At 44.0% G+C, this 25,944-nt stretch overlaps 2 protein-coding genes across 2 annotated transcripts in view; both read right to left on the bottom strand.

Annotated features, from left to right (window-relative positions):
* Window positions 1–6,585: 6,585 nt before the first annotated feature.
* On the bottom strand, window positions 6,586–15,072 carry LOC126997054 (uncharacterized). Its single transcript, XM_050858091.1, has 7 exons — window positions 15,046–15,072; window positions 13,077–13,194; window positions 12,396–12,477; window positions 11,961–12,095; window positions 9,237–9,489; window positions 8,714–8,852; window positions 6,586–8,177 (listed from the first exon to the last, which is right to left on the bottom strand). Exons 2-7 carry the CDS (start codon window positions 13,137–13,139, stop codon window positions 7,182–7,184), a joined length of 1,668 nt encoding a protein of 555 aa, XP_050714048.1. The 5' UTR covers window positions 13,140–13,194; window positions 15,046–15,072; the 3' UTR covers window positions 6,586–7,181.
* Window positions 15,073–18,855: 3,783 nt separating this feature from the next.
* The window catches only part of LOC126997053 (teneurin-m-like), a 439,194-nt gene continuing 432,105 nt past the window's right edge, over window positions 18,856–25,944 (bottom strand). Inside the window, exons 32-34 of the mRNA XM_050858090.1 lie at window positions 25,536–25,709; window positions 23,677–25,096; window positions 18,856–20,159 (exon numbers count right to left, since the gene is read on the bottom strand). Of these exons, the coding sequence (XP_050714047.1) occupies window positions 19,258–20,159; window positions 23,677–25,096; window positions 25,536–25,709 (2,496 nt within the window). The 3' untranslated portion in view covers window positions 18,856–19,257. The remainder of the gene's footprint in view (window positions 20,160–23,676; window positions 25,097–25,535; window positions 25,710–25,944) is intronic.

Genomic DNA, 25,944 nt, shown 5'->3' with positions numbered 1-25,944 from the left:
GGTTTTAACATGTGAATAGCCTGCTTTACCTTTACCTCAGCGTCGCGTACTACTTGTAACCTAATTAAAGTTACTTATGCCTTATATCAAAACACCGGCCTATCTCTGAAGCTGTGAATTATACCATTATTTTCGGCAGATTTCTCCACTCATGAACAGTGTCTTGCTAGCATTTCCTACTCCTTGGAATGTCTTCATAAGCGTGTGAAGACGCCATAAGAATACCCCTTGCATACCATCTCACAGGAAAACTTCAAGAATCACGGCAACAGCTAACACAATACCCACTCAGCAACATGGGCACCCGTGACTTCTGGGCTTCCCTTGCAACATCATCTTCCTTTCTCTTCTTTTGCATTAATGAAGTCTCTAGAGCTAAGAAACCTAAACAAGAAAGTAGTGCGACTACGATTTTGGGTGACTGAGCTTTAATTATCTGAACGTTGACTCAAGAAAATAAAAAAATATAAGGCTACAAGTCCTACACCTTACCAATTACGCTTCCGGAGGAGCCGCGCCCCCCGCCCTGCAGGTAGAAATAACCTCAGTATTGACTTAAGCTTTTACAATGAGAAAACGCTGATATATTAGACAGTTTACACCATCTAAACATAAGAAACGAAACCACAAAAACAGTAAATGATAATACATAGAAAATTAACAAAAAACAAAATCACCCTTCCTAAACAATACTCCTTCTTCGTACACATCTCATCATACACAAGTGCACATATTATAGAGATGCAAGATATATTCTTTCATACATCACAACACACTCGTCCCTGCCACGCCCAGTGCACAGAGCCGCGGCTTAAGAGTGTTCCAAGTCGCCCCAACAGTCGGGAGGTCCGAAGCTAATGTGGGGGATCTAAGCGCCGTTAAGCATGAATCATGACCATAAACACTAGTACCCATTAGTGACCACGACTTCCTTTTGCTCCACGCAGTCGCATCAACCCCTTCCAGCGACAGCCTAAAGCTGCAAAGCCCTTCCCTTGCAGCAGGATGAAAAAATCATGATTTCCCCTTCGGTGAAACATCAAAACCAGGATACCACGGCCCACGTATTATTTTTTAACGCATAATAAAGACGCTATGGTTATTTTTACTGGTTCCTAAGAGATGAAGAGGACAGAAAGTGTAATTCTACACTGAGATAAAGTGAATTTTCGACCTGTCCTGAGTTTATAGAAGTACCGGTAATAGTTTTAAGTGTGCGGGCTCGAACAGCCTCCATCAGCTGGGTGGATCGATCGATGGTGAGGCAACGTGGGATGACAGGTGCAAGAGACACACTGAAGAAAACTCACCCGGGCCATAGCTTGCTTGTGAAGATAAAGGCAAATACACCAATTGATACCATGACAGTATGTAAGTAATGAATTAGAAAGAAAAACTTACTTAAGGTAATGAGTTTTAAGAAGAAAATGAATGGGTATTATACACTTCTACATCACATCATATAACAGATTAAGTGAGATTAAGATTAAGACTGTAGATGAAGTAATTAATAATACTGACGATAGGCTAAAAAATATAACCATATAGGTATAATTAAGTCAATATAACAGTTTGTATAACCTTGATAACATGAACTATATGGTACTGTGTCAAATCAAAAGAACATTATGCACTAAGAATGCTTACAAAAGCTCTTTGATTTCATGCTGAATTAATACTTTTATAGCATATGTGTTTGATTTAATAAATGAAAAATAAAAACAGCCTACAGACTGCGGATGAAAGGACGGCAGAAAGCGCGCACTCAGGGAAACAGGGAAACAGGTGAAGTGGAAGCCAAGTCCTGAAAACATCTATTTCCCGCCGGGAGGTCCGGGGCTAATGTGGGAGATTCATGATCATAGCACAGCATTAAGATTAGAAACTCGACTTACCCGTTAGCAACTACGACTTCCCTTTTGTTCACAGCAATCGCACGTCATTTTTCCACCCCTTGAGACCTGTTCACGCATGCCCTCCCCTCGCCTCGCCCGGGTAGCCGAGGCAAGCCAACAGCTCGGGCACGGCACAGGCTAAACTGGCGTGGAATCGAATCCTAGCTAGCACACTGAAACCTTTACAGTATCTCCCCAAACGACGGATCCCCATTTTACGATGATCTGTGATGGGAGATGGTCAGTGAATGGCCAAGTAGGTCTGAATATGAAGAAATGTTCAATAATCAGTTGGTAGGATAACAAACTATAGCAAATATGCCTGTTATGCATGCACCTGTATAGGTGCCCTGTGCATCATTAATCCAGTCCAGACCCAGAAGACAGACAAAGAACCAGGCGGAGAGATGAAATTAGAGCAATTGCAAGAGCAGGATGGAATACACTAATATCAGTGGCTGGAAACGTTGGGAAAGGCTTTGTTCTACGGTGGGCAATTTAAGTAGCTATATAATGGCTTTAGATGATAATCACTTATCAAATTGGAAAGATGGCATTATTAAGTGATAAGAAGGATCTGGTTAAACAGGCATGAAATAAAATCCTAACACAATAAAACCTCAAAGTAGTCGAATAGCAGGATAACAAGGTAACCTCTGACATATACAAACATGAAATCGAGTCCCAACACTCAATTTCATCAACCAAAACGACAGATCAATAATTTACGATGACCTGTGAAGGCAAGTGTGCTTAGGAGGATAGTAGCAAAGCGCGCGTGTAATGCTGCCTTCGAAATATGGCGTTAAAAGTCAATATCTGGCAAAGGAGACACATAATCGAATACTATCACATGGAAACCTTTACATACTGTATCACCCAACACGACAGACCATGCAGTTAGTTACGACGATCCTTGATGGTAAATCGTAGGATAACTTAAACTGTGCATTTGTATATAATATAGCATTTGAAGTCCGTCTCACCCTACCTGCCGGCCGAAACACCTGACTTACCTCGCTTACCACTCTCGGGAGGTCCGGAGCTAATGTGGAAGAATCACGATACTACGATTGACATTGAGACTAGATACCATGAATCACCCGTTAGTAACCATGACCTCCCTTTTGCCCCATGCCCGCCGCACCACCTCCATACACGCTTGCGTTACCTGTACCAAGCCCATCGATGCGTTAAAACTGCCCTTTCAGATTATTATTGGCCGAAGAAATACTGACTAGCTGGCATCATCGGCGTCAGGTGCTGCACGAGTTCGAGTCCACCTTGACGCCTTATGTTAGTTATGTTGCTGCAGGTTTATAGGTGTTTTAATGGACCTGCCTGACCCTACTGGTGTCTAGATTCAGTATGTGGGTGGGTATGACAGCTGATCAACGCTGCTAAAAAAGAACTTAGAACTGTCAGGCCTCACTGGATCAATGTAGCAGAGCATCCCAGCGGGCGGCCAGCTACGCACCCCGCCCCCGCCCCATCCTGAGAGCTCCCCCGCCCACCCCCACAACCTACTCACCTACGCCATCAACAGAAAATATTATACAGAAGCATGAGGGCGTTAATATAAAGGTGTATTCCAAGCCTACTACTGGAATGGTAGTGTATCTGTGTGGTTATAGACTGATGCTATACATTCCCCGGGTAACAAATTAAGCATGGCAAGGCCGCATCACTGATCACATGACGCCCACACATGACATTGGTGCTGAAGTAAAACTTTCATGGGCATAGAAAATAAAGGAAAAGCACGTCACGCCCCTTCAACAACGAGGCGATGAACAAAATAAATAAAATGATCCAAAGCTAAACTATTGAAAGCTGGACACCTTGACTTTTGCAGCCATAGTTTCCATTAAATACAAACCCCAGGTAAATATATATCCTTTAAAGATTTTTTGAAGTTAAACCTTCCATGGTAAAGGTCTAATGAAAGTTTTTCTTAGACGGTAAAATAATGTGAAGTACAAACTTTCACGTGGCAACTGTACGTACGTGTCTCTGCAAAGGGTCCCTGATCCTAAAGATGATTAGTTTTAACCGTGAAACCTTCCGTGGTAAAAAGTATTTATGATTTCTTGGACGGCAAAATAATGGTGCAGCATAAAAACTACCACGAGGAAGCCGGACTTGTTTCTGCAAAGGGTCCCTGAATCCTAACGAACCCCCAATCCTACATATGCCTACTCCGAGGGGAACAATCCTCATGAACCCCCAATCCTACGTCTGCTCTACTTCGAGGGGAACAATCCTGACGAACCCCCAATCATACATATGCCTACTCCGAGGGAAACAATCCTTATGAACCCCCAATCCTATGTCTGCTCTACTCCGAGGGGATCAATCCTCATGAAACCCCAATCCTACATATGCCTATTTCAGGGGGAGCAATCCTCATGAACCCACAATCCTATATATACGGCTTCTACAAGGGAAACAGAAAGGTCACGGTTAAGACTGGCTTTATTAACACGTTGATTAATCGTCTCCTACTGGATCAAGTGTTATTCTGTTGTTATGAATTCTACTAACCTTAAAACCTCCTGGAAATCTCGTTAATAATACCAATCTTTGTCAAGTTCACTCCTTTGTCAACTGAGGTCGTTACTTGCAAAAGCTTCCGCCTCGTAAAATCTATTTTCAAAGGTCAAATAGGAGATTAATCAAGCTTATATGAGTGTTGTTTTTAACAATCATGGTACAGACGAAGGGCCAAACTACCACCAGGGTTATAAAACAACCAATGGAAATGCCTAAAACACCTACGAAAGCATTCAAATATGTGAGCTTGGGCGCCGAAATGAGACAAATCAAAAGGGTCCATAGGTTCTTAAATATTTCGGCGCCCAAGTACACACATTTGATAAAGCTTCCGTAGGAGTTTTGGGCATTAGCAGGGGGTAGTTTATGACCCTGGTAGTAGTTTGACCATTCTTCTGTGCCATGACAAAACTTTCGTAGGAGTTTTGGGCATTAGCAGGGGGTAGTTTAAGACCCTGGTAGTAGTTTGACCATTGTTCTGTGCCATGATAACACTTTTGTAGGAGTTTTGGGCATTAGCAGGGGGTAGTTTATGACCCTGGTAGTAGTTTGACCATTCTTCAGTGCCATGATAAAACTTTCGTAGGAGTTTTGAGCATTAGCAGGGGGTAGTTTATGACCCTGGTAGTAGTTTGACCATTCTTCTGTGCCATCATGGTGAAAAAAAGGTAATTGTGTTCTTTACTTTTAAGTTTCCACCTTCATATTATGGTTAAGGGACGTGTATTTCGTCCCTTAAGTATAATATGGAGGCGTAATATCGTATTTTGAGGGCGCGTAATGAATCTCCGCAATTACCGAAAAAAAAAACCTCATGAAAACCCAATTAATAGCCTTTTTTAGTCTTTGGTAATAGTTGATGTGGGAGGCGGAATTAAGTGTCTGGGAAAACCGCAGGAGTGAAGCACATGTTGAAGCGGTGACCTAATTAAGAGTGAAGCACATTTTGAAGCGGTGACCTAAGAGTGAAGCACATGTTGAAGCGGTGACCTAAGAGTGAAGCACATGTTGAAGCGGTGACCTAAGAGTGAAGCACATGTTGAAGCGGTGACCTAAGAGTGAAGCACATGTTGAAGCGGTGACCTAAGAGTGAAGCACATGTTGAAGTGACCTAAGAGTGAAGCACATGTTGAAGCGGTGACCTAAGAGTGAAGCACATGTTGAAGCGGTGACCTAAGAGTGAAGCACATGTTGAAGCGGTGACCTAAGAGTGAAGCACATGTTGAAGCGGTGACCTAAGAGTGAAGCACATGTTGAAGTGGTGACCTAAGAATGAAACACATGTTGAAGCGGTGACCTAAGAGTGAAGCACATGTTGAAGTGGTGACCTAAGCAGCTAAGCGTGGGCTATGGGAACCCTGAGATGTGTTGTGCTGCTCTGAACTCACTTGAATAGTATTACCTTACCCTCCTCAGATGTCTAGCCCCCCATAACCCAGGGGAGTGTACATAAATTCGTCATCTGCTGAAATATGTCACGGTGTCGGAGCGGGCCCAGTGTTGATAAACCTAGCAGTGTAGTCTCTATATGGTACTCTCCCTACACCCTTCACCCTCATCCATGTGGCTCACCTGGTTGTCTTAGATGCCTCACGCTGGTTCCTCGTGCCTCCAAGGTCATTGCTGGTCAAGTTTTGTAGCGATGTAGACGCCATGGGTCAGGCCTTTCAACATCATCAAGGCAGAGGGCCACGTGCCTGCTCCATCTTCACCAGCCATGACGAACTGAGGTTGACAACTGCCCCGCGACATGCGCGTCCCTTGTTAGCCAACTCGTGACACGAATTAAATATGTATTCTATGGCTTATCAAGAAAGATGGACATACCCTTGCTATTCCTGTCCATGTTGATATTTCGTAAGCAGTTTCTACATCTTCAACTAACGATAAGTCAGCTTGTCATAGTGGAAAATCTACAAGTCCGCTTCTCGTCTTCTGCTGGATAAGATCAAAATATCGGTTCATATGCTCTTGAAAAATGTCATCCCGGGTCAAAATTTTCTATAAAATTCAATACTAGGCTAACAGCCAAGCCTGTCGTTTTTCAGGATAATTGAATGCGGTGTGCGGTCACGGCGCATCGCCACAACTATTAAATTGTTAGCCTACATGCAAGGATATGGAAAATAAACAAGAGTACATCGTCCTCTTTCAATCATATATACCAGAAAATATTTCAAAAGCTTATTTTCATAGCCAGACACCTGACTCGAAGGAAGAACAAGAACATACATACTCTTGAAGCTTAGGGCAAAAACAATGGGAAACTATTAGATTTTCATGACTAAAATCTCCGTGGAATTAGTTAATGGATGGAGTTTTGGTCGCCATCCTGTATTTAACAATGTTTGTAGCCCTACTCCCCGTGGCACACCCTGGCATAATACCTATGGAGAACTGGCGTCAGACTTATGGAAGTAAAGGAACTAAGTGTAGTCAACAAGTAAAAGCACCCCACAGGGCCTTTGAGGGCAAATGAGAAAAAAAAGGACATTTAACATACTTGAATACAGGGTTTGCTGCTATTAAATACTTCCCATCATTTCCTTAAAGATTACTCTGGTACTTTTTTTTTATTTACCCCTGGGCTTGGGGTGAAGTGTATATTTGATTTGTCCTGCTGTATCTACTCACCCCCTCAAAGGGTGAAGGCACAGGATATCAGAACTATATCTAGGCAGATGCAAAATGAACATCAGTATCAATTTCTACCTGGAAGACAGCTATCCACAGCTACACATTGGTCTCCATTGTGTCGGCATCAGACTCCGAGATGCCTGTGTACCTAGAGGGCTGGATGAAGGAGCTGTGGCGGTGGAGGGAAGAGTCCCAGGCTGGAGGCATCACTTGGCCCAGATGCAGACTCCTTGTGCTGCCATTCTTACATCTGGAGTCTGGCCTCCGCTTCATGCGACGATGAGGCTCGGGGCTGAAGGAGGGGTGGTGTTGGAAGGGTGGATTGGCACATATCTGAGAGATCTTTCTCCTGGGGTCCCTGTATAGTCCAGAGGGGACAGAGGCGCCTTTCTGGCCCTGCTGGTGGTGGGGCAGGTACTGTTCCCGCAGAAGAGGCCAGCGTGACCGTGGTGGCTCATTGGAGAAGGGCTCAGCAAGGCTAGTGGAGGATGCACTAACACCTTGCTGATCAAAGAATTTGTCATTGCCCTGGTCTGTGTCACTGAAGCTGGGGCAGTCACTGACCTCACAGCAGCTTGGTAGGTCTTCTGCTCGTGCTACAGTCTCCTGCTGGACCCTGTTCAATAACTTTTTTGAACTCCTGCCAGGGAAGGCTGGAAAACCTGGGGTGTTTTGAAATCCTGGGTCTGGCAGAAAGAGATTATCCTCCATGCTTTGTTCAAACTCTGCAGTTCTTTGCATCTGCAGTAACCTTCGCTCTCTGGCATCCCTTGGGTCAGAAGCAGAATTCATCGGTTTTACTTTTTCTGCATTTAGTGACACTAGATTTTCAAGTTCTTTTACAATATTTTCCTCTCCTACTTGTTCTATTATTTCCAGCAGGGATTCCTCCAGAATGCCATCTATCAGAGGTTCCAGTAGTAGAGGTGGTGGAGGTGGTGGTGGTGGAGGTGATGGTGGTGGAGGTGATGGTGGTGGCAGAAGGTGGTTTGTGTTTTTAACTTGGAAATTCTCCTCTACTGCCTCCTCTTCCTTTTCCTCCTCCTCTTCACTCCCTTCTGTGGGGGAATTCAGCTCACTGAGTAGTTCCTTCTGAAAGTTAAAGACAGAAATTTAAAACAAGTGTGGCACTGGAGGAAAAAAGCTTAGGGATAAAATACAATAATCATGATTCACCCTGAAAGTGATGTAGCACTGTTGTTAAAATTAATCTATGTACGATATGTATGTTTCAGTAAGTGTGCACGGTCCTGATAGCATTCACTGAGGTATAGGCTACACACACACACACACACACACACACACACACACACACACACACACACATACACACAAATATACTTCACAATACCTATCTTACCCATCATCCATACTATCTTAGAATATACTTCACAATACCTATCTTACCCATCATCCATACTATCCTAGAACCACACTATCCATGTCTATCCACTTCCATCCATACTTGTGGTGAGTGTCTGCAAAATCTAATGCTTTAGGTTTGCAAATGGTAACACCCCTTGGGATGATAATGCTTGACCTGATTGGTTATAATACTGCTACTGTGGAAAACAATCCTACCCTTCTAAAACTACTGTTAGTCATAGTTTGCAGCACGAGTACCATACCCTTCTCTTGTTGAGGACGCGTTTCCGGGAGCAGAGAACAAAGAGGCGGTAGAGCTGAAGGGATAAAACCAGGGTGTTCTTGCAGGTGAAGAATATGTTGAGGTGACTGACAACCTTGTAGCCAAAGATAAGAGTCATTCTGCAGGGATGGCAAGGGAAAAATAAGTGCTTTAGCCCTGGGATCACTCTCAGTTTTCTACAGAATTTGGTTCTGAAAAGATTAATCACTTGGCACTCCTTGAGACACTAGCATATTGTAGTATATTATGTCCTTATATTTAGTGTGACCAATGATAAGTTAAATTAATAAACAGCTAAATAATTTCAGGTTGAGTTTTCTGGCTGGAAATAGATACACAAGAAATAATACTGATGCTCTACTTGCTGTGCCAAACAATCTTTAGAGGTTGGGTGATAAATTTATAAGGAAGAATCATACACCCTGTAATTCTCCTATGAACACACATACAGACCAATGAAGAAGACCCAAGACACAAGCACAGGAACATGTCAAGACTCCCACCTGAGAAGGACGAAGGGTCCGTCCTGCATGAAGATGGTGGTAAGGATTGCCACAATGTCCATGTCCAGGTACATGTTCATATTGTAGGTGCAGGTGGTCTTAGTACCACGCCTGCCCTGATGGTCCCTCAGGAGGTCCCTATCCAGGATGATGACCTCCTGCGGTGGAGGGTAGTTGATGGATGGCCGTTGCTTGGGGGCGTGGGTGGCGCTCAGCACGAGGGTGAACTGAAGCAGCGACCACGACCAGATGGCTGAAGGAAGGAAGCAGGTTTTATTTATCTTCATTAACATTATTAAAAATTCAAAACCATTATTAAGAGATAAAAGCTGCATACTACAACTTCATAATAACTGAAGACGCGATATCATTCTATATTCTAAAGTGATGGCTGAAATGTTTATGAAATAATTACAAAGCAACAACAAAGTTTCACATTAATATTAGTATTTAAATTAGAAGATCATGCTAAGAAAGTGTCTTGCAATATCCCCTAAAATGGGGGAAAACAACACCAGATAGCAGTGACACAGTCTAGGGAAACCTGGGAGTGGGAGATGTAGCGCTTCAAGAGTACTGTGCCTCAATGTTAATGGAATCACTGCTAAATAAAGAGGAGCAAAATTTACACAATAGGGAGATGAAGACTCTGACGATTAAGCTGTTTTTAAAAAAATTGCAGAATGTAAGCTTAATAAAGAGGGGCCGTGGGTTGAGAGGAGAGGAGAGGTAATATGTGTGAGGCTTCAGGTGGAGGACTCTCAGCAAATAACCCCAAGGAGATGGACAGAAGAAAAGGCTACAATTTTCCCTCATCCATCACTCTCTCTATGCACACTCAAGCCTTTTCCTTGTTTACTCCCTCTTCAAATACACATCCATTCTCTTAATTCATTTTACTCTTGATCCCCTGATACTATTCCCTTCAATCTTGTTCTCAAGCACTCTTAACAAATTAACCCTCATTCATTCTTGTCACATGTCCAAACTATCTCAAGAGTACTACACTTCACTTATTTAAATATGTATTGCACAATTCACTCCTGGAAGGAGACCAGTTGGAAGACCAAGAACATGTAGAGGAACAGTGCAACAAGATTTGGAAGCATTAGAAATAAAGGAAGGATTAGAACTGGATCAAGCAAGATTTTGGTGTAGATGTGAGACAGGGATGTATGAGGTCACCATGGCTTACAAGTCATCATCATTTCATCGACACCTGCTACTAGGGACTCCCACCAGGGGATGGCCATAGCAGAAGAGTTTCCAACTTTCTCTGTCCAGACACTTCCTCCTTGCCGGCTCAAAATTTCTCAAAGATCTTTCCCCCCTCTCCCTAACGTACTCTTGCACCCTATCTCTCCATTTCACTGGAGGTCATCCTCTAGCATTCCCTCCCTCTATCTCACTCACATACACCCATTCGCTCCATGTGGCCAAACCACTTTAAAGTCTGTCACTTTACTTTTTCCACCACTCTATACTACTTCCCTTCACCCCCGTGACACATTCCAAAACGCTCGTACACACTTTCATTACTCATTCCATCCATTCTACTCACACCACAAGCACTCCTCAAATGACTCCTTTCCACTGCCTGCACTCTAGACCTCTGACTTTCATTCCAGGCCCACGTTTCACTTGCATATGTGAGAGTTGGTACCATCATTGTATTTCTCAAATCCCTCTTTACCTCCATGCTCACACTTCTGCCATTCATGATTCGTCCCAAAGACCCTACCACCCTTCTTCCTTGCAATGCCCTTTCTCTTATCTCTCCCTCCATACCACCATGCTTACACATAACTGATCCAAGGTACTTAAACTCATTGACCTCCTCCATTTCTTCACCATTCAAAATTATTTTGCATTCTTTTTCACATTCAATTTCCACTCTATATGGGCATACAAAATCTATAACCTCACTTCTACTTCACTCACAAACCATCACTTTACTTTTGTTGACATTTACTTTCAGCTTTCTCCTTTACAGACACTATCAAAAACACTGACCAAATTTTGTAAGTCACTTTCATTTTCTGCAATGAGCACTGTGTCATCAGCAGTAAATATATATATGTATACTTGTAAGCCATGGTGACCTCATACATCCCCGTCTCACATCTACACCAAAACACCCCCTCAGTTACTTATTCAGTCACACAGAGGTATACTTGCATCCTTGTAGAGACAAGAGTTGGCAGGATCCTGTCAAATCTGTTGAATGCATCAGAGACGTGGACTTGGAATGCAGCACAGCAATCGAGAAAACGTGCAGTGGAAATGAGTTATATAAGAGATGCATGTGGTGTTTCAGGATGGGATGGAGAAAGTAATGAAAGTGAATATGAGGTATGGGTGCAGGCGTGAAAGGAGTGCATTGTGGAGTGGTGGAGTGGGTGAAGCATGGTGCCCTAAGATGGTTATGACATGTGATGAGAATGGGGGAAAATGAATTTGTAAAGAGAGTGAAAGGAAGGATTGATGGAGGGGGTGTCAGAGGAAGACCACTTGTGAAGTGGATCAATAAGGCGAGCAAGTATTGGAGCGAGAGAGTTGTAAGTAGCAGGATTGAGTGTGCTGAGAGGGAGTGCCAAAACAGGGAGAGATGGAGACACTTCTGCCACAGCCACTCCCTGAAGGTAAGTTCCCATGTAAAGACAATCCTTTGAAGAAGATGCACTACATTATACAACCTGCCCAGACTACCATACTGAAGCTCACCCAGTGTTGCATATACCAGCTCCTTCTTCCTGGTGACTACATCCTCCTTTAAGCACTCAAATAGCTCAATAGCATCAGCAGCCATTGCCATGTATGCCAGCAGGAGTTGGGAAAGCTGCTCTCGTGTCAGCTTGCCTGTGGACGAGACTGACTCAGCTCAACCACACACATAGCAAACAGCCCCAGAGAGCCCTTACACCAAGAGATACAATAACCATTTTAACCTACATTAAAAAGGATTGACAGCTTCCACCTTTTCTCTTACTTATGATTATATATATATATATATCTATATATATATATATATAAATATATATATATATATATATATATATATATATATATATATATATATATATATATATATATATATATATATATATTTATTTTCTTTTTTTATGCATTCTCTATATCTTCACAGGTATAGTGCTTCACCTTTTGGCAGTAGCCAGCGGCCCACCAGTAGCATCACCAGCATGACTTGCTCCAGCACCCGCACCCACTCCTCACTCTTGTCCTGTTGTTAAAAGGTTTCAACCATCATTAGCTTTGATAATTTAATTTTGTACATGGAACAGCAAAAGTATCTAGCTTCTATCTTAAAACAAAATAACAAAGCTAAATATATAAACATTTAAAGAAATAAAAGAAATATAAAAGAAATAATTTCAAAATGTGAATCAAATCTTATACCCTGAGAAATATAGTAATATGTGTTTCTACTATTTCATGGGCAAAAGAGAAGTCAGGTTGTGAATGAGACAAACAATCTTCAAAATGGTAGGTAGCTACCACTGGCTACTGCTCTCCCTAAACTAGTTAAGATTTTAAAGTAGAATCAAATTTGATAATTCTTTAGCATTTCTTGTTCGTATTATGGGCATCATTAGAGGCAATTTTTTTCAAATATTTATTTTATTATTCCTGGTGTGTCCTATTTGCCACACACAAAAAAAGGATTTAACTCATGGTTTTGATACATATCTATCTATCTATCTATTTATACACATAGAACAAGGGGTATCTGCTGAAACAGCCCACTGACATATAAAAGCTTACAAATTAGGAGTCAGACGAGTAATTCAACAGCCACACGAAGCCCTCTTGGCTACTCACGTCTTCTTCAGCCTGTGAGGGGCTGGGTGGGTTGGCCCGGCGGTCATGGAGTCCTAATTCCATGAGCCAGATGGGTGGCACCACGGACACCAGGTACAGGAACACCGAGGGGCAGAACCTGAAAGTGTAGGTACACCTCATAATATTGAAAAAAATTCAGGCATTAAAACTCTGGATGAATGGCAGGGAGTAATGCCTGAGGAAAGTTTCATACTAGTTTTAAAGATATGACCAGGTCTACTGCGAATTACATTGATGTAGGCCTAAGCACATTGTCCTTCAGTTCCAGGACACGGGACTCACCTGGCTTCGGTCGCTCTCCCCCGTGCCCTGCAACACCATGGTCTCTACGGGGCCAACCATGCCCAAGTCATGAACTGGCACCCATTGCCTTCTGTTCAAACCAGGAAATCTCAAGTATTAAAATCCTAGGTTTCTTCTTCTTCTTCTTCTGGAGTGTTTTAAGAGGCTAGTTAGGCTGTGGGAACATGACCTCCAAAGCCCCGTCAGTGTTACATGCTAGTGAACGTTGTTAGTTTGTCATCGTGTCACCAGGGTAAGGATTAAATCCTGTCGAGTTGCCCAGACTTCTGCAGAAAGGTCTGTGTACACTTGTGGGCTTGGAGGGCAGTGTTGGGGCTGAGGGTGTCACTGCCCACCATGTCTTCTATAGTTGGCCCATGAATGTGAAGCCAGGTTAGGGATGCCTTGAGGTTAGTCTGAAGGGAGTGGAATCTTAGGGACTGCAGCAGGAAGTGTTTTGGTGTGTGGGGCACCATGGCCAGTGTGGGGCCTGGACCATGTCCAGTCTAGGCAGGTGGACATTGAGGCATGTGTGTCCAATCCTCATGGCTGTGTCCAGGGGATGGCTGGGGAGTACGTCCGCCAGAGCTGGGTGGGGGAGTGTCTCTAACATCCGAGTGTGATCCGTCTTAGGTCGGCTGTGGTTTGGTGGCCTGTCGGTCGGCTGGGGATGGGAGCGGGCCAGGTTGGCCGCTTGGTCCACCACGGTGTTGCCCACGGTGCCGAAGGGTGAAGGTACCCACTGAAAGTGTACCCGTCAGCCCCCGGAGGTCAGCCGCGCCAGGAGTGAGTGGATGGTGAAGAACAGTGTGTGGTGTGTGTGAGGTCAGTGAGTGGAGAGGAGGTGGAGGGCAGTGAGGGAGTCTGTAAAGAGGGAGATTGGTCAGTGTGGGAGAAGTGTCGTGGCAGCACTGAGGCCCTCCTTAATGCATCGAGGCCCTCATTGATAGCAAAGAGCTCTGCCCTCAGGATCGTGGGGTGAGGCTGGAGTTTCCAATTATTGGAGGTGTGTAAGGCTTTTTGAACTGTTGTGACACTTGACTCAAATTTTGGCCTTGGCCTTGGTGTCGGGGATGATCTTTCACTCCCATACACAGTCTCACCATGTTCTCTTTTCTTTTCCATTATTTTTTTCCACAAAGATTTGTCTCTACTATCCATTAGGTTTATGTACCTCGCTGTAACACTGAGATAAGAGCTCGTTTCTTCTCATTGAGAGTAATTAACATTTGGGACAGCTTTCCGGGTTCTGTTGTTTTTGTCATCCCAGACAATTCCTTCAAACACCAGCTGGACAAACATCTTTTTATACGAGGTTGATTAATTTGTTCTAGTGGTTTGGTTGTTCTTTTGGGTATTTTGTATGGATTGTTGTTGTTGACTGTGTCTTGAAAATAGTAGTTGTCCGGCCGTACGTGCCATCTCGCGATGTCATATTAATTAGGCTGGATTCACACGAGCCACTTTTTAGTGGTCAGTGGCCCCCACAAAATAATGGTCAAAATAGAACACACACATCGCTATGGGTGGATGCACACGAGGCACTTTTTTGTGGTCGCCACAAAACAGTGGCGAGTTGTGGCGGGCGGAGCCATTTTTCCGACCACGCCACTGTGGCCAGCCCACTGATCTCTATTATAACTGGATTGGCTTTCTCTGTACTAACCTGGTTAAAATCCTGAAGCCGCAGCCGCCATCTTAAGATTCCCTTGGGCCGAGGCATACATGTAAAAAAATCGGCATCAACGAAGTTATAAATTTATTGAATTTTTCTATGCCCTAGCTACTAGCTTTTTATTAGTTTATGGAAAAAAAACACTCGTTACCCAGTCTCCATATTTGGCACAAAGCAATTCTTTATCGCGTTATTTGACTGTTACATCCTCTATATAGCATGTATGATATGTGTTTTCTTGCAAACTACTTTTTCAGTGGATTGGGAAATAACAAATGTTAGTCATCATGAAATAAAACAGAAAAATGTAGGTTCTTTTCATATATTTCTTTTGGTTACTTGACCAGAACACATTATTTGAACTGCCAGTTAGTGTGTCCACTAATGTTGTAAATGCTCTGGCATATTAATATTCCTCTCAAAGTCGTATATTTTCAAGGAAACTGATACACTGAAGCAAGAGCAGTTTCAATATAATGGCAGGAGAGATGTTGAAAATACTTGCACCATTTTGATTTTAAGATAAACTGGGGCCACCATCGTCATCCTGACAAAATTCTGCATCATATTTTAATAGTAGGTATATAACTTGTGCTTCGAATCCTGCCATGGCCCAGGCAGATGGTGCGCAGCCCACCCAGCTGTTCATCCTCCCATTTACTGGTCGATAAACGAGTACCTGCGAAAAAATGGGAGGGTAACTGTGATAACCTGGATTTCACACTGTCCCTGTGTCCCAGGGTGAGGAGTTATTTTCTGCCACAGGTTCAAGAGCAAGTTTGGTGGAAATGAGCACCGAGGCCACGCGCACCGAGTGTATTCCCCCAGCTTTACCATTATTGGGTTGGCAGTATGGTCGCCTCACCGAGCTAAAGCGAAATGCCAGAGGCAACGCCTCTTCGGTGGGTCCAAGGGCTGTACAGGAGCGATATGACATAATACAGAAATAAGATTGTGATGGGAGGAGCCCAACGGAGAGAACAGTTTAACAGATTAAGCCGAAGGGTTGGACGTGAGAAAAAGGTCTTGTATGTATATGTTGTGCATCTATATAGCTCACGTTTGTGGAAATATTTGTAAAATCAAAAATAGATAGAGAATTTCCTGTGTGTGTGTGTGTGTGTGTGTGTGTGTGTGTGTGTGTGTGTGTGTGTGTGTGTGTGTGTTCTGAAAACCAAACCATCTTCAACTGCTGAACTTCGCTGCCTTTTTATGGACTACTGTTACAAATCGGGACCGTTTTGTTCGCTCAGGTTACACCATCACCTGGGTCCCACCTCACGGCCCTGCTTTTTATTTCCATTCATTTCTTTCATACCATACCTTTCTTCATATATAAAAAAGGATAACTGTACATTTAGACAACACTTTATCATGTAGCTACTTCTTCATGCAAGCGAAATGTTTCCACTATAAAACTTGCCTGTGCCACAACGGGCGGGGATCGACCACCAGGCCCCACCAAAAAGGCCAACCAGCGCCATGTGATAACCGTAAAAAAAGGCTTTTTTTTTATTATGAAACGTGTAAGAAAATAAATCACACCTAGACAAGAGAGGCTGCATAGTGAGGTGAAGAGAGTGTGTGTGTGTGTGTGTGTGTGTGTGTGTGTGTGTGTGTGTGTGTTGTATTATTAAAAGTAACATTAGTATGAGTAACAGTATTATGAGCAAGAGTATTATTATTATTATTATTATTATTATTATTAACAGTAGCATACCACTTCATTTCCTCGCCGTTCCTTGCACAGATGGACACGATCCCCTCGAAGCCCTGCAGCATGAGCGGCGCCGCCATGAACCAGTAATTGCTTTGGTTGTTCATTACCACTAATCTCCAAACGGCCATCAAGGCGTGTGAGGCAAAGAACACCCGCGTCACCACGGCCTTCACTATCGTCACGAAGGTCTTCATGGTAACAGGAAGGAAATGGAGGGTTTATACTTATCCCTTTAAGAGAACGACTCGGGCGTCCTGAAGATGATGTATTAAACCACTGTTGTAAAGCTTTTCGTACTGCGGCCCAGTTTTATTTCACTTCTAAAGACGTGGCGATTTCTATGAACGACTGTAGACCTTTTTCTCGCTTTTTGTTCTTTTAAGTTTCACGGATATTGATATTTTACTTTCTCTTTGCCATAAGACATCGTACGTCATAGTATTTTTTTTTCCTTTTTTTTGTTTTGTTTTTGGTAGGTTTAAGGTTCCTGTTATTGTTGCTTCTCTCCCATCATAATATATTGTTATTGGTTTTGCATTTCCATCTTTTGCATCATCGAACACTTGAAGCGGTAACGTCACCTACAACCAGACATGCCTCACAAGTTCACTTAAGTCACATACTCTTTCGCGCACACACCCCTTCTCCAACGTGCATGCATTCAACAGAGCAGGTAACAGTGGTAGGTATGTTTTAAGGCCCAGCTTTTTGCCACTCAAAAATGCACGAGTATTATGGACCAATATCTCGCTGATAATACCGTTGACAAGAGTTCAAATGTCATCCACAGACATGCGTCCTTCGCCCCTTCCCTGCTACACACTTTACTTGAGAGCTGCAGGTTGAAGACGCGGGAAGGGGGCATGTTGAACTGGCAGTAGGGCACGGGGAGAGGCGAATCAGCAAGGGTGGTGATGTATCAAGGGACCAGGAAGGTGTGTGTGTGTGGCGCGTAAGGGGGCGTGAGAGGAAAGGGAAGGAGCAGGGACCAGGTGAGGGCGGTGGCACTCAACACACAAACAAGCTCCACCACGTGTTTACACTATCGACTCTGTTACCTCTCTCCTCGACGCATAAAAATAGTGTTTCTCTCTCCTGTCCGTCTACAGATGGAGGATCAAAATTATGTATATTCTTCAACATTAAGAAAAATTTACATACTCAATGGAAGTCACGGATTATTTAAGGGACACGAGTGCTAATAAATAAGTTTCATATTATAATTCAAGTTACATTTACGAGCTAAGGATTAGGATGAAAGCGAGACTTAAATCATTGTTGTATCCAATTCTGCGTTACTTGGAATGCAAAATGAAAGAAGGGCTGAGTAAGGTTGAAGGGATGTGCAAAGATACCAGGACTCGCCAGGAAAAATAAATGTTGACTTTTGCTGTGGCCTGCCTTTGAGGGAACTCAAGAGAGTGCATCAGGACAGACAGACCGACAGTTAACATGCATCACCTCATCACTTTGTCACTTTAAGTAACCAAACTTCCAAGGTCCACCACCCGTAAGTATGTCACTGTACAAAGGAAAGTTTGTGTAAATTTTACGTATCTCACTTGATACGTAATATGTTCCCTTTTTTCAAAGTCAAAATAAACTTTAATGAAAATATGAAGTTCAAAATGTACACCAGACGGCAGTACCACGTCAAATAGCACGAAGAGGGAAAAAGCTCAACACGGCAGTTACCTAACCTTACCTTAGCACACCACACTACACTAAATAAAGAACAGACAACCTTGCCTCACCTGTAACCCCTCCGAGGGGCTGGGGTGCTGGGGGAAAGACATAGCGGATGATGTCGTGTTTATAAACGCGGCCACACGCGCCCCGTCTCTGGGCAGGCCGGGAGGCAGGGAGGGAGGGACTGAGAGGAGCGTGGAAGGAGAAAATGGCAACCCAAACGTCAACTGCTTTCTGACTGGCTGACAGCGAGGTCCAAATCAGGCTTCAGAGCATCTGAAGCTCTCGAACCAGCAGACTCGGAATTCGAACTTGGGATTCGAACTAGTGGTATACAAATGAAATGATACTTAATAAATGTAAGCCTCCGGGGATGATACACATACTGTGAATCAATGTACATCGAAATATTTATTAAAAACTCATTATTTTACTTTACATAATACATGACATATTGTACAGCGTAGGATTACTGCAGAATACAGCCGTAAGTAAAAACCACGTGAAAGAAACACCAAAAGTCTTCGTAATTGATACATGGGTTCAGTTAGGTCTCTTAAGAACACTGAATATAATATGATAATCATGAAAGTTACATTCTTAATTCACCTCATATAGAAAGAACAAAAACGCACACAATATGCGTATATATCGAAACTCTGTTAAGTTTACATAAATATGTACAATTATATCACAATCTGTCGATAAAGGCAGATTCAGTAGCGTATGCCTGGAAGTTCATGGGTACAGCGGGGCTGCCAAAACTTCAGTCAGCGCGTCAAACATCAGTCTCTTCAAACGCCAACTTTCTTCCGCTGCCGCCAACTCTTCTTGCGTCCCTTTCTGCGGCTCTTGCGTCGTTTGCGGGAACTTTCGTGTTTGAAGACAATGTTGGTGGCGTCCGAGGCGAGCAGTGGGTAGCGGGAGGGAGAGTGGAGGTGGGTGGCCACGTAGCCGGGCACGCGACCCTCGCGCTCCAGCTCGGTGGCCTCGGGGGCTGTCCACGAGTGTGACCCCACGCGGCCCATTCTCACGAGGGCCGCTTCTCGATCCCACGCCCGCTGCTCCGCCTCCTGCTCTAGCTCTGCCAGCACGCGACTGCGCGCCCGCTGCACGCGCTCCCCGTACATGATCACTAGGTGGGCGGTGGGCGTGGACATGCGGATCTCATGGCCGTGCTCCGTCTCTGAGTTGGTAACGTTGAAGACACCAGAGAGGCGGCGCAGGGTGTTTATGTCTTCAGCAGCTTTGTTGCGGTTGCTCTTAATGAAGTAGAACGTGTCGCGGCCGTTGTGCGTAGCGCTCACGTCTAAGATGAGTGAGTTGTTGAGGACCGACCGAATGACGTCCCCGACCACGCCAGTGAAGTCACCCTCGCCAATCTTAGTGACGAGAACGCGGCCTTCGATATTGGACACGAGCACGCCGGGCCCGAAGATGGACACCTGGCGGGAGATGGGTACGCCGGTCCATGTGCCCATGCGACTCTGGATGTTGGAGTTGGAGAAGAAGGTGAGGTCATGGAGGTGCTTCACGCAGGCGCGGTACTGACACCAGAGGCCGCTTACCACCTCGGAGGTGCCCAAGTCATCCACGGCCACCACGGGGCGCGGCTTCACCAGCGTACTCTTGTGGTACTCTGACCCCAACACACGGTCCACGCTGATGCCGTAGAGGTCCAGCCACTCAGATACATCTGGAAGAGATACACAATGACATGATGAGCAACACCACAGCCTGTGTTCCTATTTCTGGACACGGCAAATTAAATTATTTAATTTAAACAAATGAGTAAACAAACACAGTTCTAGGTTTTTAAAGCCGGAGGAGGTTCTTTTTAATTAAGGGCAGAAGCGGTCAAGAACTTAGCAGCGGGTGACCAGGTTAGTTTACGTACAGGCAAACATCACTAACGAACGTTCGCTTTAACGAATGTTGCTTTTTACTTTCCTGCCTCACTTAAACGCCAAAATTCGCCTTAACGATTTTTTTTTCCATAGTCAAATTTTATCCCTTCACTCCAGGGTTCTGCATATGGGCGCGGTGCGATCATGGACCTCCATGGGTGCGATATACAGACTGCCTGCGTGCGGGATGTTCGGATATCGTATGTTGAAACTAATAAAACACCGTTATTCTTATAAAAAAAAAAAAATGATTCGGTGTATATTTAAAAAAATATGTATATAAAAGTGAAGACAATAGTCAACATATTTCTTTTTAGCTTTATGAATGGATGGATGGCTTTCAAAGGTGAGTTTGTACTGTATGATAATATTGAAAGTGCACGTTACTCTCCTCAATATGATACAAATGATCAATTATAACGTATAACCCATCTCCATTTTCTTTACTCCCCCAGTCTCTCTCTCTGGCTGAATCTCAAAATTTTCCATTTTATATAATATGCAATACATGGAGACCTTTGCCACACACACACACACAGACACATATAGCACGTAATGAGAGAGAGAGAGAGAGAGAGAGAGAGAGAGAGAGAGAGAGAGGAGGTTTAGGCTTACGAGGGACTCAGACGTGTGTGTGTGTGTGTGTGTGACTGAATTTGTGGTGACGGTAATGTGTGCATGTGTGTGTGTGTGTGTGTGTGTGTGTGTAAAATATTAATAACAATAATAATGTTCAAGACATCGTGGAGTTGTGCTGCTTGAGGCTGGCTATAGCGAGGACAGCGTGTACGAGTGTGCGTCTGTACCAAAGTCTATATATACCAAGTCAAGTCACTCTGCTTCAAAACTGCGACCAGTACGCGCAGGAAGCGGTTTTGGGGCGGAGCAGCGGGATGACGTCACTTGAAGCTATATATATATATATATAAAAAAACAAAAAAAAAAAAAAAAAAATACACGCCAGTTCAGGGGTGACTAAAGTTGGGGCCGTATGTGCACTCTGGATGTACATTCTCGCCTCCTTTCACAGCGCGTTCAGACAAGCCACTGACGAAAAAAAATGTCTTTTTATTTTGCTATTGCGTGACTGTAATTCCATTGCCTACAAACGGCGGTGTGGGGTGAGGGAGGGCATGATGAAGTGATTGATTTAAATTAGTCCGCTTTTCTTCGTTTTCTCTAAATCCCTGTTTCTACATTCTCTGGTTTGGCTCCAAGCAGTGTCACGCATAACCCACGCCTCTGCCGTGTTTCCTCCCACAAACCTGCGTATGACTTAACTTGGTGTACAGGGGCGGACTGGGACTAAAAATCGGCCCTGGACTTTTGTCTTTGAAGCAGCCCACTTGGTGAGCTAAGTGAGCATATTCTGCTGGGATGTTCGGGACAGGTGCCGTAATCCCCCCCGTCCCACACACACGCACCTCTCGAACAATATTTTGAAATATAAACAGGAAAATGTAACTATATTATAATTATAGGCCAATATTACAGGTTTGTAATCAAACACATACATACATGACTCAAAGCAAAACCTCTAGGCTAGTTATTAATTAGACACGAAACTTAAAATGTTTACTACAAACTTAAGTTATATTGGCATCCTGCTCTTTAATTATGATTCCTAAAAATTAAAAAAGTAATTGTTTTTAACATTATGACTACAAGTATTGAATGGAAATATTATTATAATTGTAAAATAATAATGTAAATTATTAAAATACTGTAACTCCAATATTAATATTGCTATTAGTATCAATAAAATGAAGATATACTAGCACGGTAGTATTGCTCTTTTAGCCTAACTCTACAGAAAAGACTGACTTACCGGTACTCAAAAGAAATTGACATTAAAGCTAGCATGATTACAATTTTCAATATGTCAGTAATTTCCTGAGCAGGTTACTCTTCTCAGCAACCTTATCTATTATAGCATCATTATCAAGAGTCATTAACATACCTTTCTCTACTGCCATCACCTTTACGTTTTTTAATAGAGCTTGAGCTACTTAATTTATCCATTTTTCAATCTACAAGTATTATTTTGTTGATTATTGATATATCTGAAAGTAACACATTATATGATTATATACGTACAGGGTGTCCCGTTTAAGGTAGGTACATGCAAGAAGAAGAAGAAGATAATGTAATTCAAAATCAAATACATTTGCATTTAAGTTAAAATGCAAATGTGTATTGATGATTTTCATCTACAATTGCTTCTTCTTTCCTTATGCAAGTATGACTTAACTCGATCGGAGTCGTGGACACCCCTGGCCTGTTATATATTTTACATACTGCCATCTAACACCTACGAGTCACGACGAGTCAACAACAACTGTACTAGCTTCCCAAGTTTCCTTCACCATCACCGGCCCTACAGGCTGGCCACTGGCCCACTGCCGTACAAGAACTGAACGTGTCTACGGTCGGTCTCTCTCTCTCTCTCTCTCTCATTTTATTGTCAAAGAGAGACACTACAGCGTCTTTTAACGAAAAAGGACTATTATATATAACACTCTAGTATTGTTTTACTTAATTTATATATATATATATATATATATATATATATATATATATATATATATATATATATATATATATATATATATATACCTTCTTTATTCCAGTATTTAATTATTACAACTTTTTTCTGTTCATATGTTAACTCTCAGTAATTTTTCCCTATGAAGACCAGCCCACAGACTGGGCAGCCCATCTGGAAAAGTCCAGAGTCTCCAGATGGCCAGTCCGCCCCTGTTGGTGTATATAGACTTAGCGTCTGTACGTATGTATGTGTACACGCGTACGTGTGTGTGTGTGTGTGTGTGTGTGTGTGTGTGTGTGTACGAATGAGTACATGTGTGCGTACGAATGCATATGTGTGTATTTTATTTGCTTTTGTCTTATGGGCAAATTATAAACAATAAGCATCGTGGAGTTGTCCGCGTGAGGGAGGTTGTAGCGACGCCAGTGTCATTCACCGTGGTCTGATCACGGGGTGGACTTGGGAGCGCCAGATAATAGCAGGGGTCCACATTTGTAAATTATTGTTTCGGGAATCTTAAAATACACAAGGAAGAATTAGCAAAAAGAAAAAGAAAAAAAAAGAGGATAATTGAGATCTAGCGACCAATCTTCTTTAAATCTAAGTTATGAATGCTTCGCACAACGAATTTTCATTTAGCGAACGGCTTCTCAGGAACATAATCCGTTCCTCAATGGGGGTTTGTCTGTTTTTTATTCTATTTAGGACAGCAATAACATGCGGAGGCGGCAGGAGAAAAGAGGCACAGCACGACTCACCTGTATAGTAGTGGCTGTCGCAGCCAGGCGGGGACACAAATGGATTGTTGTTCATGAAGCGATACACGAAGACATCTGTCACCAATCTGTTGGGGTTGGTGAGGTGTCCCCAGCGGGGCGTCATCCACTGCACGATCTCAGGGTGGTAGGCGTTGCCCCTGAAGAGCACCAGGCCGGTCTGAGGCTCCCGGAATCTCCCCCAGGGGCCCACACCCACGGCCATTGTGGTGCCCGAGTAGTCCACGAGGAAGCCGAAGGGTGTCCAGACGAGGCTGTTGATCTGTGAGCCAACGTTGTCAAAAATGGCAATGGGCGTCCCATTCTGGTCTGTGGCGACGTAGTAGCGCCCGTCGGGCTGGTCCATGGCGATGAGGTGATTCATGTCATCGTAAAGGAGGTGTGTTGTGGCGCCCGTGTGTGGGTTGTGCAGGTGTGTGATGAGCTCCGGCAGGTCAGGGCGGCCATAGATGATCTGTGTCGCATTGTTCTGGTGGTCGCGGTACACAGAAACGCGGTCCAGATGGTCGTAGCCTAGGGTAAAGGACCACTTCTGTTCGCGATCCCAGGCTGACACTAGGAGGCCTTTGGTATTGTACTCGAAGTTCTGGTTGTCGAAACTGATCACAAAGCCACGGTCGTCGTACACCACATCCCTCCCGCCCACCTTGATCACGCGGTCACACTCGTCATATGTCAGCGCCTCCGTGTAGCCATTGCGGACGATGTTGCCATTCTCGTCATAGGAGTAGACCCACCTGAGTGTGCCCGTCACCTTCAGTATCTCCCCGTCAGGCGTGTACGTGATGTTGAGTCCCTCACGTCGGCCGGACACTTCGATGAGTCGCTCTGAGATTCTGTTGCGTTTGTCGTACTTCAGCTTCATCATGTAAACGGTCCGCCCCTGCAGCGTCATGTCCACCTCCGCCAGCCGGCCGTAGTGGTCCTGGATACGGGTGTTGACGAAGTCCTTCTTGGGGTTCTGCAGCATTGTCTCAAGGATGTTGTTGCGGATGATCCTGAGGTCACTGATCAGGTTGAGGATCCCTGTCTGGTTGTCAAAGCGGATGATCATCTCCTTCAGCGGATTTGAGTTGATCTCACCTTCAACCCTGCGCAGGCGTGCTGAGGCGTCATAAATAAACTTGAGGCGCACGTTGTGGAGGTCACTCTTTGAGCCGTAGCGGAGGCGCATGTCCTTGATGAGACCGGCGTGGTAGCGGTAATCGGTCCTCACGTCGATGTGGTTGTGCTTGGTTTTGGCGGTGTGGATCAGCCCCATGTCATCATACGTGTATTCCGTGAAGCCTCGGCCATACAGCTCCCCACTCAACCGTCCAAAGTCATCATACTTGTAGAGCAGCGTCCCTCCCTGCCCAGGCTGTGTCATGGCCAGGATGTGGCCTTGCTCATCCAGCCTGACCTGTGGAGGCAATGCAACAAAGGTGAGGCCTTTTCTCAAGCCAATATTTGTTCTCCAAGCGACCATCAATGTTCTGTCCTAGTGCCTGTCTGTTTGTGTTATGTCCTAGTGCTTGTCTGTTTCTGTGTTCTGTCTTTGCACCAATCTGTTTCTGTGTCCTGACCTAATGCCTGTCTGTTTCTGTGTTCTGTCCTTGTACCCGCTTGTCTATTCACCTGTTTCTGCCCTGCTTTGGTGCTTGTCTCTCTGTGCATTGCTCTGGTGCCAATTTGTTTATGTTTTCTGCCCTAGTGCCTGTCTACTTTGGTGGCAATATTACCAGTGTCAAGGAGTTGCAGTTTAAGGTAGCAACAATGCTTCAAACCCACCAACAATCACCCCGGGACAAAGGCTGTGCCATTAAATCAGATATGTCATTACAACACCATCATGAACCAACCTGAAGGGCGATGTTGTCCACGGGGAGAGCCAAGCGAAGTCTGTAGAAGCCGACTGATGTGGAAACGTGGAGGGTGTAGGCCGTACTGCGAGGCGTCACCACCTGGCGCAGCGACCCGGCGTCATCGTACACCAGCTCGTAGGTCCTGCCACTTGGGTGCTGCACCTTCTGTGGCTGTGGACATGTGTAGTTTGCTTAAGACTCCCCATTAACACTTGTGGTGGGATAAACACACACATTCCGTTACTCTAAGATGATTGTGACTGTAACTTACAGGAAATGACTACCAATATTCAGTAAGTTTGTAGTGGTCTGAACACATGCAATAGCTTTAAAGGACTGTGTCACTTAAGGGGGAAGCATCATTTTAAGGGTCGAAAAATCGTCGAAAATGAAACTCCTGTTTTGA

Source organism: Eriocheir sinensis, chromosome 11, assembly GCF_024679095.1.
Source record: "Eriocheir sinensis breed Jianghai 21 chromosome 11, ASM2467909v1, whole genome shotgun sequence".
NCBI lineage: Eukaryota > Metazoa > Arthropoda > Malacostraca > Decapoda > Varunidae > Eriocheir > Eriocheir sinensis.
This window is presented reverse-complemented; position numbering and strand designations above follow the sequence as displayed.